This window comes from Carassius gibelio, chromosome A21, assembly GCF_023724105.1.
Source record: "Carassius gibelio isolate Cgi1373 ecotype wild population from Czech Republic chromosome A21, carGib1.2-hapl.c, whole genome shotgun sequence".
Taxonomy (NCBI): Eukaryota; Metazoa; Chordata; class Actinopteri; order Cypriniformes; family Cyprinidae; genus Carassius; species Carassius gibelio.
The window spans coordinates 2926700-2943342 of record NC_068391.1 but is presented as its reverse complement, the minus strand read 5'-3'; the positions used below and the strand labels follow the sequence as shown (position 1 = coordinate 2943342).

General features: G+C 33.1%; 2 protein-coding genes across 3 annotated transcripts; both read left to right on the top strand.

Annotated features, from left to right (window-relative positions):
* Positions 1-90: 90 nt before the first annotated feature.
* st6galnac4 (ST6 (alpha-N-acetyl-neuraminyl-2,3-beta-galactosyl-1,3)-N-acetylgalactosaminide alpha-2,6-sialyltransferase 4) lies at positions 91-5762 on the top strand. Of its 2 annotated transcripts, none has more exons than XM_052536936.1 (6): positions 91-171; positions 565-636; positions 730-870; positions 2370-2779; positions 2863-2970; positions 4264-5762. In XM_052536936.1, the coding sequence occupies exons 2-6, from the start codon at positions 625-627 to the stop codon at positions 4472-4474; spliced, it is 882 nt and encodes a 293-aa protein (XP_052392896.1). In that variant the 5' UTR covers positions 91-171; positions 565-624; the 3' UTR covers positions 4475-5762. The 2 variants fall into 2 exon arrangements, with proteins under 2 accessions (XP_052392896.1, XP_052392897.1); XM_052536937.1 differs by having other exon boundaries at positions 165-249.
* Positions 5763-6648: 886 nt separating this feature from the next.
* LOC127941449 (alpha-N-acetylgalactosaminide alpha-2,6-sialyltransferase 6-like) lies at positions 6649-12730 on the top strand. The gene is made up of 6 exons (XM_052536493.1): positions 6649-6782; positions 7217-7278; positions 7916-8113; positions 8980-9389; positions 10446-10553; positions 10680-12730. The coding sequence occupies exons 2-6, from the start codon at positions 7255-7257 to the stop codon at positions 10864-10866; spliced, it is 927 nt and encodes a 308-aa protein (XP_052392453.1). The 5' UTR covers positions 6649-6782; positions 7217-7254; the 3' UTR covers positions 10867-12730.
* Positions 12731-16643: the final 3913 nt, after the last annotated feature.

The following is a 16643-nucleotide window of genomic DNA, read 5'->3' as shown; positions in this document are numbered from 1 at the left end:
TCTATCTATCCATCCATCCATCCATCCATCCATCCACCCATCCATCTATCTATCTATCTATCTATATATCTATGTTGTTGTTATTCCTCCAACGTCACACTCAGAGGCGGAACTAAAGTCTCAGTAGGGTTTTCCTCTCGGACCGTAAATATCAGCGTGCCAAGGGAAAATGTAAGAAGGCTAATCTAAGAGCTAATTATATTGTTATCTGTTGTTTTGATGATGTCCGTATACTAGTATCCGATTACAGTTAAGGCACATACAATCATTAAGCAATGGCTTGTATATTGATTTCGTGTTGTGTTTATTTTCGTTCCGCTCCGATAAAAGTTTAGCATTATCAGCAGCTTTGTCACTGTAATCAAAAGCCACAGTAGTGATACTTAAATACATTTATATATATATATATATATATATATATATATATATATATATATATATATATATATATATATATATATTATTGATTATGTATATAATAATTTTTTTCACATATGTGTGTTCAGTGAGTGCTTGCTGGAAGAATATTATATCAATATAATATTTTCTAATATATTTTCTCAGGAAAATGAGGATTTGCTTCCCAGTTCATCAGCTGGGTTGGAGCTTCAGCCTCAACAGGACATGAAATCCCTGGTACAGTAAAAAAAATAAAAATAATAAAATACAATTATATATATATAAAATACTGACTCTGAATGAGGCTTTCTCCCGTCCTTCATTTCTCAGAGGTTTCCCTGGATCTGCCTTGTCATTTTCTCTGTGTGTCTGCTGCTGTGGTACTGTCATGTGATGAGGTCTAGATTTAACATGAAAACAGGTCTGCGTGGTTATGTGAGGCTTCAGTTCAACACTCGCTCAGCATCACATGTGAGCTGCATTCCAGCTTTGACCCTTTGAACAATTCAGTTTGAAAGAAATAACTCACCCAAAAATGATTATTTCAATTTGCTGAAAATATAATCAGCCTCCAAGATTAGGATAAGTTTGTTTCTTCATCAGATTTGGAGAAATGCAGACTCATTGCTACATTTCTCCAAATCTGATGACGAAACAAACTCATCTACAAGCCCGATTCCAAAAAAGTTGTGACACTGTACAAATTGTGATTAAAAAAGGAATGGAATAATTTGCCATGCCAAATATTGGCTCATTTTGGATTTCATGAGAGCTACACATTCCAAAAAAGTTGGGACAGGTAGCAATAAGAGGCCTGGAAAGTTAAATGTACATATAAGGAACAGCTGGAGGATTAATTTGCAACTTATTAGGTCAATTGGCAACATGACTGGGTATAAAAAGAGCCTCTCAGAGTGGCAGTGTCTCTCAGAAGTCAAGATGGGCAGAGGATCACCAATTCCCCCAATGCTGTGGCGAAAAATAGTGGAGCAACATCAGAAAGGAGTTTCTCAGAGGAAAATTGCAATGATTTTGAAGTTATCATCATCTACAGTGCATAATATCATCCAAAGATTCAGAGAATCTGGAACAATCTCTGTATGTAAGGGTCAAGGATGGTAAACCATACTGGATGCCCTTGATCTTCGGGGCCTTAAGAGGCATTGCATCACATACAGGAATGATACTGTAATGGAAATCACAGCATGGGCTTAGGAACACTTCCAGAAAACGCATGTGACATGGGCAGCTTACACATCTGGAAATGCACCATCAATGCTGAAAGGTATATCCAAGTTCTAGAACAACATATGCTCCATCCAGACGTCGTCTCTTTCAGGGAAGACTTTGCATTTTCCATCATGACAATGCCAGACCACACACTGCATCAATTACAACATCATGGCTGTGTAGAAGAAGGATCCGGGTCTGAAATGGTCAGCCTGCAGTCCAGATCTTTCACACATAGAAAACATTTGGTGCATCATAAAGAGGAAGATGCGATCAAGAAGACCTAAGACACTTGAGCAACTAGAAGCCTGTATTAGACAAGAATGGGACAACATTCCTATTCCTAAACTTGAGCGACTCGTCTCCTCAGTCCCCAAACGTTTGCAGACTGTTATAAAAAGAAGAGAGGATGCCACACAGTGGTAAACACGGCCTTGTCCCAACATTTTTGTGATGCGTTGATGCCATGAAATTTAAAATCAACTTATTTTTCACTTAAAATGATACATTTTTTCAGTTTAAACACTTGATATGTCATCTCTGATGTATTCTGAATACAATATTGAAATTTGATACTTCCACATCATTGCATTCTGTTTATGCACAATTTGTACAGTGTCCCAACTTTTTTGGAATCTGGAGGTGGAGAGGGTGGAGTATATTTTCAGCAATGTCTTATTTTTAGATGAAATATTCCTTTAAGATGCACACATGCTTTTGTATTTATGATGTATTTCCAGTTCCTGGACTTCCGCTGTGGCCGCTGTGCTGTAGTGTCCAGCTCCGGGCAGATGCTGGGCGGTGGACGGGGTCAGGAGATCGACCGACACGACTGTGTGATCCGGATGAACGTGGCACCCACCGTCGGCTTCGAGGCTGATGTGGGGAACAGGACCAGTCTGCGTGTGGTCTCTCACACCAGCGTCCCACACCTGCTTCGGCAGCAGGGATATTTCTTCGGGCCAGAGGCGGGAACTACATACGTCATCTGGGGCCCTGAGAAAAACATGAGGCAGGACGGAAAAGGGAAAATCTATAATGCACTAGTGAAGCTAGCCAAGAAGTATCCACGTACAAATATCTACACCGTCACCACAGAAAAGGTTCAGTACTGTGACCGCATCTTTCAAAACGAGACGGGCAAAAACAGGTTACTCTTCCTCTCTTCTGTCATCATTATTATGTAGAACAGAAATTGTGAATGTAGTTAATGGATTGCTTTATCTCTGTCAGGATGAAATCGGGGGCCTTTCTCAGTACAGGGTTTTTTACCATGATTCTGTCTCTGGAGATGTGTGACAGTATTCTGGTTTATGGAATGATTGACGGATCTTACTGCAGGTGAGTTCAGTTGTTTTAGGTGAATTTGTTAAGAAAAAACATTTTTGCATTGCTGTTAATTACGGAGCTGACATTATGTATATATAATTGCATATCATCTATACAAAAAACAGTTTACAGAATTAAAGGTCTGTAGAATTTTACACTTGTATTTATATCTCAGTATATTATATAACCAGTAGATTCATATTTTGAAGCGGATATTACTTTTATTGTGTTATCACACACATATAATATAATTTTATACATTTGTATATTTATGATTCACATGTCAAAGTGAATGTTAATTTTAGTAAGTTTATATATATATATATATATGTGTGTGTGTGTGTGTGTGTGTGTGTGTGTGTGTATTCACAATTACTTGAAATTAATATAATAAATAAATTAATATAATTATTAATTATGTGTAATTTGTCACATTTATAGAAAATACTAAAATATAGAATATATTTATAGATAATCTATACATGTTTAAGTTTATAATTAATAAATAATTTACATAATTTATACCGTATACTCTTTCGCAAACTTTATAACATGTGCAAAAATTAATTTACAGAATGAATGGACTGTTGGATTTTTCATACCTTGTTTATGTTTACACTTATTTATAGCTTTATATATATGTAATCAACAGATTCATTCTTTAAAATGAATATATATATATTTTTTTAAATAACTATATTAATGTGTTTTTCTGAGCAAAAAATAAAAATGATACATTTTCCCCTGATTTACAGAAGAGATCCACTAAAATGTCATTCAAAAATCACTTTATGACACATTAAAAACTAATTACTTTCACTCCGAATACTAATTAGTTATAATTAGTCTAAATGTTTTAAATTCGCCACTATCCTAGATTTCGCCCTTTTGTCAGAAATAATTTATTACTCCTTTAAAACACATTCAAATTTAAAATGCTCCCCTATTATTTAATATATTTGGATATGTAAACGTCAGAATAAGCATGTTCTTAACATCTTTACATACATTTTGTAAATATATAAATATTCAACCAAAATCAAAAACGTATTAAAGTAGACTCTTTACTTACATTTAACGTGCTTTCTATGAACACTCTTGTACATCTATTTTGATGCATCTTTGACCCACAGAAAGAAAGAGAAGCTGAGTACAAAAACAGGCACAGTTATTTAGAAAATGCATGTTTTGTTATGAATTTAACACCCTGGACAAATCAGAAACTCTTAAGCGTTCATGCATTTTTGCAGTTGTCTTTTGCAAAATGACATTTCTTCACTAACCTCTGTTTTGGTTTGATTACAGTAACGCCAACCACTCGTTTGTGCCGTATCACTACTACGAGCCGTCGCGTCTGGATGAGTGCCGCATGTACCACGCTCACGAACACGCCAAGAGGGGCGGCCATCGCTTCATCACAGAGAAGCGGATCTACAGCCGCTGGGCGTCTCAGGGGAAGCTGCAGCTCGTTTATCCACCCTGGACACCGCAGGAACACAGTTTCAACCAGGTTTGAAGCAGGTCAGGCTTCAGGAAACCTTTTTCCTCGCAATGTCAGTTTATGCTTGTATCAAAAAAGCATCGTTGAGTTTGCTGTTTGAATCATGCTGCTTTGCCGTTGTTTATTCAGCACGGTTCATGATTCTGTGTAGGGTTCTCTTCATAACAACCAGCCTTCTGCATTATTGTGTCAGTTTGTTTGTTTGTTAGTCTGATCTCTGGTTTACTAGCACTTTCTATGGCCAACCACTGAAATAATTAAAGCTTCAATGACATTACATTGTATTAACGTCACACAATACCTCTTATGTCAAACATAAATATCTGAATCCATGCATTTCCTACACACCGATAACCACTGTAGAGTGAGTTTCTATCCCTCCCTAAAAATCATACAAAATCACTAATAATGTATGTCAATGATCTTATATAATCTATGATATCAATGCAGTAATCTTATATTACTACATGGGATCACTGCATTTTTTTTTTGCAGTGTTAGATGTGGTAATATTTTATTTGCATTAGTATTATAATTATTAATAAGTAATACTAAAATAGCTATTCATCATTTGGAATGTTTTCTGACACTGATGTTTTTATTATTAACACTGTGATTTCCTAATTTTTTATTTTTTTTAAGCATGTTTTTAAACATTTCACATTCTCGTCAACAAAATGATGTCCACATTGTTTCAAGAAAGCTCAGCTTACTTATGACCTTTTGCTTTGACCGCACTTTTTATTGTATTATTTTATGCGTTATTTTTAATGATTTGACATCTAACCCAAAAGGGTTCATTTCAATTTTAAATGACTGAAAAGGTACTGTGCTTTTATGATTATATATGTTTATTTTTGTATTTATTCCAAGGTGCAAAATGTTACTGCGGAACCAAACCCTATTATTTTCGATATTTCAATATTGCATGTATCTGTTGGCTTAAGATGGCTTTTGGTGCTTGTCTTAGCAGTGTTTATTTCATATATTAACCCAAGAGAAACTAACTGTATTTGAAAATGAATATATAATGAGGTCATATTATGAATTAATATCACTAGATGATATTCAATTTAATGTGAATTTTGTTTGACATTACATTGTGTCTTATTTTCAACTACATACTGACTGATTTTTTTTAAACTTTAGATTCACATGTAAGAGATCCTTACACACATAATTTGGTGAAGATTACTGTGTATTCCTGTGGTGATGGTTTGACCTGTGGTGACTCAAGTTTAGGCCTTTTTTGCTCTGTATTTGAAATTTACATGGCCAGTTAATAAACTAAGCATTACTGTAATTTAATGTGTCTGTGGTTTGTATTGCCTTATTTATTTAGACCTTTTTTGTTCATGCATATATACAGAAAGCAAACAGTAATCCTGCATAATATTATTACAATATAAAATAATGGTTTCTATTTTAATATCCTTTAAAAAAATATATATTTCTGTGATGCAAAGCTGAATTTCCATCAGCCTGTATAAAGTGCCACATGAGCCTCAAGAAATTGTTGTAATATGCTCATTTGTTATTAGAATGATCAATGTTGGCAACAGTTTTTTTTTTTTTTTAAAGAACAGCATTTATTCAATATATAAATAATTTCTAACAAATATAAATCTTTGCTTTCACTTCTAATCAATTTAACACATCCTTGCTGAATAAATCACAAGCTTTCAAAAAAGAAAGAGTAAAAAATTACTATTTAAATTAATGCTCAATAAATAAATAAAAGGATCATGTGATGAAGATTAGAGTAATGATGCTAAAATTCCATTATTTTACATCATGATATTACAATATATATATATATATATATATATATATATATATATATTTTTTTTTTTTTTTTAATCAAATAAATGCATCCTTGATGAGCAGAAGAAACTCGTTCTGATCCCCCATAACTTTTGAACGGTTATGTATGTGTGTGTATATATATATATATATATATATATATATATATATATATATATGTATAGGTTTGTAAAATACATTTTTGGCTATTTAAAATAACTATTTTCTATTTGAATATATAGTCAAATATAATGTATTCCCGTGATCAGCATCGTTACTTCAGTCTTCAGTGTAGCAACTTGATCCTTCCAAACACCGCCCACCGCGTGTGGGAGTGTTCTGATTGGTCGATTCAGTTCTGGCTTGTCTTGCGTCATCAGTGTAAACGCGGCTTGGGCGCATGCGCAGTTTGCGCACACGCTCCTCCGACGGAAGGCTTGATGATGGTGATGATGATGTTTATGATGGTGATAATGCTGCGCAGATTCAGAAACTTCCAGAATCAAGCCCTGACGCTTCGGTAAGAATCATCGTGATTGTATCAATAATAATAATAATCAATAATAGTGTCATTATGTACACAGACGTGTTTATTTCTGGTATATTTTTATTTAAAGAGGCACTGGAGGTATGATTTATGACAGATTTCAATATATTTAACACATTTGATTAAATTCATGATTTAAATTTTTAAAGATGGTCTCCATGTCAGATTGAATATTAAATAATTTTATGGTGTGATTGTCTGCCGTTTGAATGAACCGGCTATTTTTTTATTTGCATGTGGTTCATATTTTATTAATAATGGCTTGTGTAAATGTCACACCATGGCAAATGGGTTCTGACAATATTTTTGCATTTTATTTCGGAATATAAGTTTGAATTGAACTGATATATGATGTACACACAGGCTCGGTCTTACAGGTGTGAGTGGTTTTCTCTTTCTGTCTGTAGACATGAGCACTGAAACCTGACAGAAGGACAGCAGGAGAATGAGACTGCGGAGTGTAGATAAAGTAAGTAAAAAAAACATAAATATCTTTCAAACTAATTTTTATACATCATTTTTAAATGATGTACACTACTGGTCAAATGTTCGGATTAATTAGCTTTTAAATGCATTTGAAATAAGTCTCTTTAAAAAAACTTAATCACAGGAATAAATTATATTTTAAAATAGAAAACAATTATTTTAAATTAATAATAATATTAAAAAATAAATTAATTAATTAATTTTATAATTTCTATAATATATATATATATATATATTTTTTTTTTTTTTATTATTTTTTATTCCAAACTTGTATAATAGATTGATCTTCCACTGTATTTATATGCATTGTTTTTTCACCATTTACATTTTTAAAATACATTAAAATTAGCATTTACCTTAAAATGTACATTTGTTTATAATCAACATGAGATGCATTAATTATGCCATAAATCTTTAGAGAAAATTAAGTATTTCATGGACTGATAAATCACTGTTTGTATTTCAGAGGTTTGTTCATTCAGTGATGGAAAGGCATGTTGCTAATTGTGTGTGGTTCTCAGCAATCAATAATCAATATTAAATACTGCCGCTATTTTTGGAGTTTTGAGAACATTAAATTATTTTCTGAATTGACTCTCAGCTCCTCTGTGCTTCCTCAGCATTGGCAGCGCGGGCAGCGGATGGTGATTTATGGGACGGTCTTCCTCATCATGACCCTCCTCATCCTCTACAGCTCCAGCAGCTCGGCTGATCTTTACACCACCTTCGAAGTCAACCAGTTTCACTTCACCATCAAACACACCAACCTCAAGAAATGGGCCGGGAACGAGGGATACGTTCCTGTTTACGGGAACAAGGTGATGCCAACATTTTTACAAATAATATTTATAACCCATCCACTAAATAATAAAAAAAGGCAAAATATGTAAATTTTTTCATGGGCTAAATCTGGCCGAAATATATGCAGTATACACAATTTAAGAAAATTATTTCTTGTAAACCTTCAAAGCACACACACACACATATATATGTGCATATGTATGTACTGTATGTGTGTGTTGTATAATATAGATTTACTTTGAACATATTTTTTAAAAAGTCCAAAAACAAAGTGAAGAAATTAAGTAAACTTAAAAATATAGTTGACGTATTAATTAATTAATATTTTAATACTATTATCATAAAATATTTTAATAAAAAAATGTACAAATTATTATTATTTTAATATATAAATATATTTCAACATCTATATTAGCTATATATATATATAGCTGTATTTATAATACTTTTTTGTATTTTTTAAAATATATTTACAAATATTTCTGAAATCTATATTATTTGCTGCATGGAAAAATGCATTAGAATTCTTTATAAAATAAAAAGATGGATCATGTAAGTTTTTATAAATTATTATTTATTTGAATATATAAATATATTTAAAATCTATATTAACAATACATGTTTTGTAAATTTTTTGTATATTTTGAAAAATAGTAAAAAAAATACAGTATCCCTAGAATTCTTAATAAAAATAAATGATTGCTCATATAAAGTTTAACAAATCATTTAAATAATTAATTAACTACATATTTTTTCTTACATCAATATAAGCAATACATTTAGATTTTTTTTTGTATATTTTGCTTTATTTCCACAATGTATATGACTACATGTATGACTTGCTGTAAGGAATGAAATGCATGCTGCTGGATTGCTGTCTCAGAGCATGAAGCTGCACTGCCATCAGTGTGCGTTAGTGACCAGCTCCAGTCACATGTTGGGGACTCACGCCGGAGACGAGATCGACCGCACAGAGTGTGTCATCCGCATGAATGATGCGCCAACCTCTGGCTACGAATCAGACGTGGGGAACCGGACCAGCGTGCGCGTCGTGGCTCATTCCAGCGTGTTCCGGGTGGTTCGCAAACCCACAGACTTCCTGAATCGCTCAGAGAGCCCTGCCATCATATTCTGGGGTCCGTCGACAAGGATCGGCCGCGAGGCGAAGGGAACGCTGTACAGACTGATCCAGAGAGTCAGTATGACCTACAGTAACCTGTCCTTCTTCCTCATCTCACCTGGCAAAATGCAGAAGTTTGACTCGCTCTTTCAGAAAGAGACCGGCCGAGACAGGTAAACACGTTAGTTTTAACATCTTTATTTATTCTCATTTGCTTCATGTTTTACATTCACATTTAGCAGATACTTATATTATTTTATTGTTTTAATGTTGCAAAAACGGTTGAAAGCCAGGTGAAATATATCAAAGATATCAGTAGAATATTTTTCTGTATCATTCAATATCATAGTTTTCAGTTTAATATTCAGATGCATTCCACATTGTGAGATCTCAAAGATTAATGCACATGTAATTTGTTTATTTACAGGGAAGCTACCTTTTAATTTAGGGTGCCATGAAATTGCATGTATTTTTTCCCATATTTTTTTTATATAATTCAAAGTTATCATCAACAATAGTGTCTAATGAAATTAATTTATAAAACTTGAACAGTTGAATTGATCTTTTCAAATGTGATCAAAGGATAATAACAATTAATTTAAAAGATTAACTAAGAGTTTTAGTTTAGTACCATTGATATACTATCATGGTTTTTGTTAATATTTTAAATTAGATAAAAAAAATTTAAGTCTTAGTAATTTTCTGCTGTCAGTTCTATTATTTTTAAACAGCTTTATAATTTTTATTGTTTTCATTTTTAGTTTGTTTATTATTGTTGTAGTAACAATAATAAATGTTACCCTGTAAGAAATAAATTTAAATATTTGATGTAATATATATATATTTATAGTGTATACTGCATGTATATTATATATTGATTCATCACTCAGCCCTAATTTGTTCTTTTTCGTATTGTAATATAATTATATATATATATATATATATATATATATATATATATATATATATATATATATATATATATATATATATATGAAGAAATAAAGTAAACATAAATATATAATTGAATATAATTATTCATATTAATAAATTAATAATTACAATATTTAATATAAAATAAAAATTATTAAAATATTATAATATAGTTGTAATTCTAATAAAAATATTATTTCAACATCTATATACAAATTGATGTTGAAATGAGTTTGTCCTTTATTGTATTGTTTGAACAGTTGCTATATTTTTCAGTGTTTGTTCATGTTTCACAGAAAAAGGTCTCAGTCCTGGTTAAGCACCGGCTGGTTTACCATGGTGATTGCTATTGAGATGTGTGACAACATAAAGGTTTATGGGATGGTGCCACCAAACCATTGTGGGTAAGATGTAATAGTATTACCTGGAAAAGTGCAGTTTGACTCTAATTTTGATTGGGCAACAGTAAGTTTCATCATTGAATCAATATAATCCCTGAAATGTAGTTTCCTGAATTGTGTTTCCTGTAGGAAGCGTCCTCAGCCCAAACGGTTGCCCTATCACTATTACAAGCCCAGAGGTCCAGACGAGTGTGTGACGTACCTCCAGAACGAGAGGGGGCGCCGTGGAGCACACCACCGCTTCATCACTGAGAAACAGGTGTTTGCACGCTGGGCCAAGCAGTACAACATCAGCTACAGACACCCGGCCTGGTGAGAAACTGTCCTGCTGAGCCGGAGCCAACATGGCGGCTGTCTTTAACAATGTTTGAGGCCAAGACCAAGCCAATCTTAGTTTAATGAACAGATGGTGGAACGCTTATCGTCTGAAGCATGCCGTAAAGTTTTCTCTTACAGTGTTTTTCACGTCTTGTCAACACATCTGAGCGTTACTCGTGTGAAACTACTAGAAACAGAATCGAACTACTTTACAAGATTAAGAGTATGTTTTATCATGTAAATAAGAACTATGAAAAAAAGAATTATTTTTACAAGTTTATATGGTTTTAAAATGCCCTATAAAAGACAATATTACAATTAACTATTTAAAAAAACACACCTTTTTTTTAATGGCCAGGTGAATGGTCATCATTTTCAGATAAACTGCACATTTTGTTCTGCTTTATGGAGAGCTATTTATGCCTTTATACCATTATCAGGAAGTCATATGAAATCTGACTAAATGTCAGTCAGTTCTAGAACATCCAAGAACTCCATATAATTGGTTCTAGAGCTTCGCTGAAAAATCCACTACAAGAACATGCCCGGGTCATTTTTCCTTACAAAATTAAAGAAAACCAGGCTTATATAGGACAATTAATATATTAATATGTTGACAAAAACACTCAACAAATTAATTAAAACTTCAACTAATAATATAATAATAATATAATTAGAATGAAAAGGGAACATTTAAAAATAAAAGCTAATTTAAATATTAACTAATAAAATATTGGAATAAATCTTAAAGATAAAATAATTAAAAATGACTAAAACTGGAAAACCTAATAAATACAATTTGACAAACACAAATAATTTTTTTTAATACAAACTAAAAACAATATCGTGCTGGACCTAAAACAGGCTTCATTTAAAATATTTGTCTTTCTCTTCATTTGTTTGTGGGGTGAAGTATGACCCGAACATATCATATAACCTAAGAAGTAAACAAAATGCATTATATTCAGAATCAATCACAAACAGACTGTGTCGCTGTGTGTCAGTGGTGTCTTGAGGCCCTTCAGTTTATCATGACCTTTTTACCATGTATTAGCAGTATTTCATAAGACTGCTGTAAATGCTGTGCACTCACTGAAGGACTGTGCTTTCATTGGACAACTCAAGTTGTTGCTGGTAACAGTTAGTGCTCGTCTGGGTAACTTCTGTGCTGCTTTGAATGTCTTGCCTTCACTCAAAACCCAGAAATAACAGCTGCTCAATAACACAACCACTCCGAATGATTTGCATTAAAGGAACAGTAAAAAAATGAACATTTGCTGATAATGTGCTCACCTTCAGGTCGTCCAAGATGAGTTTGTTTCTTCATCAGATTTAGAGAAATGTAGCATTGCATCACTGTCTCACCAGTGGATGGTCTGCAGTGAATGGGTGCCGTCAGAATGAGAGTCCAAACAGCTGACAAAAACATTTTTATTTTTGGATGAACTACTCCTCTAAGTACTTCTCTAATCGTCAAAAATCAACAAGCATGAGATGAACATATTGAATGAAACATTTCGTTGTAAACATTCCAAATATTTAATGTTCAAGTCCTGCTCAATTATCACCCATAATGTTAAAACCTTCAGAATAGTTTTTTTTTCTTCATCCATTCATTTGGTTATTTATAATTAACCATCTGCCCGAGCGCAAGAGCAGAGGGATTGTGGGTAATAACCATCTGGGGCATTTGTATTAAGATGCTTTCATTCTGGAAGGGTTGCAGACCAAAATCAGAATGTATTATTATGAGAATGATGATTATAACTTGACTGTATGATCTGATTGTTTTGCTCGTTTCTCATTATGAATGTTCTGTACATGCCTGTCTTAGAAAATAAACGTATACATTTGAAAACAGACTTGTTTCATGATTTTGGAGTGTTATTATTATAGTAAAATATAGATGTACATTATGTAAAGTGTACATCATAGTAGTACTTGTTGCCAGGGGCAGATCTAGAAAAATATTGATGGGGTGGCGAGAAGGGGGCAGGATTTTTTGAGGGGTGGCAACTAATGGCATTCATATATTTACTGAATTTAGTCACAGTTATCACAGTTTGATGATAAATATATGTGCATACTACAAAAGGACACAGGCTGCCATTTACAAAATTAATCTCATGCAATCAATGTCTTGCATTTGAAACAGTTCATATAAGGAATAAGTGACCATACCCCATCAGCACCACCACACTCACTAATGCATACAGTATGCATCAACATGTAATTAAGAGCATTATAAAAGGTTCAGTGTTATCGATATGTTAATTTATTATAAGAAACACAAGACTTTAACAGCCAATGACATTTCCAGCTGGGGAGACTCAACTGATTTTCTACTGTTTAGTGTTAATCATCATCTAACTCAACCAGTCAAGAGCTACATTTAGCCTTAGATGTAATATGAATATGGTCCTGAAGCATAGGTTTTATTAGCTGACAATAATAATACATAAATAAACATTATAGGCACAAATACAAATGTACTTTTAGAAATTGTTTTTGAAAAATATGGTGTTATTGTTTTGGCAAGTTTATATTAAAACTCTATCTATGAAAACTTGTGTGATATTCCTTTAAAATAATGTTTTAGAATATCTTTTTTAAAGTAGGCTATATTTTACTGTGCAATTACTTACATAATTTCTTCGAGTTAGACCAAACTTTTATTTTGGTGGGTTGTAACCAGAGTTTCTGTGTTTTTTAATTAACTATTATTATTAGCTAATAGGCCTACTTGAAGTATAGCATACTCTACTGTGCAATAGTACTATATTTCTGTTTGAAGTTATACCAGAATTTTATTTTGACAGGTTGTGGTAAAGACATTGCCGTTTCTGTCAGTCTGTGTATACAATATTAATGAATGACGATAGTTTTATCAAATGAAATGGTGAAATCCTCTCATAGCGCGCTGACGTGCATGTGTAGCCTACATCATGTGTCAATATAGTGAAGAGCTGAAAACACCACGCGTGCTTCAGTGTGTGTGTGTGTGTGTGTGTGTGTGTGTAATAGAGCACGCATTCCCAGAGATGTGTATAACAACACCTTCAGGGCCACTGCTGCCCAAATGGGTGCCCTAAGCCCTAACCCCTTCCTCAAATATGATGATGGAATAAAAACACCTACTATAGGGTGAAAAAAGAACTTTAATCAAATAAAAAACTAAATGAATAAATTGTATTATTTACAAATCACAATTGTAGCTCTCAACATTTACCTGTGGCTATAACTTTATTATGACTCTAATTTATTTTATAGTCTCAAGCAGTCAGAAATCATGCAAAAGGAAACTAAGCAGTTTTACTATGGTAAAACTATGGTTTATTTTTGTAAGGGTTGTGATATGCACGTTTTTTGTTGAAGAAATTATAAAGGCTGTGTCATCTATAGCAAAAAGGTGTCCAAAAATGAAAAAATAAAGGGAATATTTTAATTAAATGTTTGGTCAGTAGCCTAAACAAAGGATTTGAGTGTCCTGTAAGTGTAACAGCATTAATCACATGGCATTTGTAATAACATGTACATAATGTTTCTTTTGTATTTATGTATTGTAACAGTGTTATTATTAACCATTCATTATTGCCTCATTTTTTTATATAATGCATTTTAAGTCATTTTAAAGGCTATTGATAGCTTAGTTTTTAAAGCAACAACAACAAACATATTACAGTATATTAATACTTTGTAAATTATTATTTGAAGTAACAAAACCATGGTTAATTTGCAGTTACCATGGCTACAAAAAAAATGATTTGTGGTGTTATTTTTAAAACCATGGGTAATTTTCGTAAGGGAACCTGAAAAAAAAAAAACTTTAATGTGCCTGAAAGTGATAAACGGGCCTCATTTTTACCTAAATGATTTATACTTTATTTTAATATATGTTAAAAATGTATAAGGTGTGCATTGTAGCTGACACCTAAATTACAACATTATAATTGTTTTATGACTGCAAGTCTTTCTCCTCAAATGCTCTCGAGCTTTAAATTTGCGTTTGAGCCCATGTGAAAGAGTAGCATAATTTACATATGATTTACAGATTATTTTAATAAATATCAAACATTTCATTCAATTGTGCATTATAGCTGACACCTACATGAACAATTACATTTGTTTTTATGACTATAAGTAATTCTCCTCAAATGCTACTGACGTTAGAAAAGTGTATAACAAATAACTTTAAAGATGGTCCTTAAATTTGAGACTCATCCAACGTCCAACATCAAGCCAACTTTATGTGTTTTTTTTTTTTTTTACTTTTAGTTTTCTTTTCTCCTCGCTGGATTGGATTCATCCATCAATTATGAACATTCAGTCGCAAACATGAGGCGCTAGCGGTCGCGAGCGTGGATGGGAGAATGGAGGAAGTTTTTTTTGTTTTTTGGAGCAACTGGGATGGTGCCCCCTCTGGGAGTTGGTGCCCTAGGCAGATTGAGTCAGTTCGGGAGTTCGGAGCGGGATCGCGAATCATTTGAGTCAGTTCGGGAGTTCGGAGCAGGTTCGCGAATCATTTGAGTCAGTTTGGGGATCGCAAATCATTTGAATCAGTTCGGGAGTTCGGAGCAGTTTCGCGAATCATTTGAGTCAGTTATGGGGATCGCAAATCATTTGAATCAGTTCGGGAGTTCGGAGCGGCTTCGCGGATCATTTGAATCAATTTGAGAGTTCGTAATGGGTTCGCGAATCATTTGAGTCAGTTATGGGGATCGCAAATCATTTGAGTCAGTTCGGGAGTTCGGAGCAGGTTCGCGAATCATTTGAGTCAGTTTGGGGATCGCAAATCATTTGAATCAGTTCGGGAGTTCGGAGCGGCTTCGCGGATCATTTGAATCAATTCGAGAGTTCGGAGCGGGTTCGCGAATCATTTGAGTCAGTTCGGGAGTTCAAAGCGGGTTCGCGAATCATTTGAGTCAGTTCGGGAGTTCAAAGCGGGTTCGCGAATCATTAGAGTCAGTTTGGGCATAGACGAGTTTGGGGATCGCAAATCATTTGAATCAGTTCGGGAGTTCGGAGCGGGATCGCGAATCATTTGAGTCAGGTCGGGAGTTCGGAGCGGGTTCGCGAATCATTTGAGTCAGTTTGGGGATCGCAAATCATTTGAATCAGTTCGGGAGTTCGTACCGGGTTCGCGAATCACGAAAGAAAATTATTTTTATTAAGGACAAATAAGGGATGTATAGTACTAAATATAGTAAGTGTTATTTTAGTATAGTTTTTATTAATGGTTTTATTATTCTTTCATTTTCCATTTTAATTTTAGCTAAAGCTTTAGTAATTTTAATGGGTGTGAATACTATTTTTATAAGTATATTATGTATTTGTATTAATCTTTATTTAACTTTTAGTTATTTTGTATATCATTATTATTTAATATCATATATGTATTGCATTAAGTTATAAAATAAGCATTGTACTAATACATATTATTAGGAGATACAGAGTGACATTTGATATTTATATGCGTTTTAAATAAGTTATACTATAATTCTTTCTCTAATTTACATAACAGTTGTAGAACATTTTAACTTTGTTCTTTCCATAGTTTATTCTCTTTTCGCCCTACAAATAGAAATATAAACATGGATATTAAACTGGCATAAACATAGATTTTAACCGTTTTAGACCATAAATGTGACACAAAACAGCCTGGTAATGAAGTTAATTTTCATAATTACAAATCTATAACGATAACATATTTATTTGAGAGTTTATTTTTCTATGTGTGTTACACCTAAAACGGTCCTCGAGAGAACAATTGTGACG

Bases quoted from the DNA above. Each gene is read 5' to 3' on its own strand.
- st6galnac4 (XM_052536936.1), top strand. The intron at 2,780-2,862 runs GTTACTCTTCCT...TATCTCTGTCAG, and splicing joins AACGAGACGGGCAAAAACAG to GATGAAATCGGGGGCCTTTC. The intron at 2,971-4,263 runs GTGAGTTCAGTT...GTTTGATTACAG, and splicing joins ATTGACGGATCTTACTGCAG to TAACGCCAACCACTCGTTTG.
- LOC127941449 (XM_052536493.1), top strand. From the start codon at position 7,255: ATGAGACTGCGGAGTGTAGATAAA. The intron at 8,114-8,979 runs GTGATGCCAACA...TTGCTGTCTCAG, and splicing joins TTCCTGTTTACGGGAACAAG to AGCATGAAGCTGCACTGCCA. The intron at 9,390-10,445 runs GTAAACACGTTA...CATGTTTCACAG, and splicing joins AAAGAGACCGGCCGAGACAG to AAAAAGGTCTCAGTCCTGGT.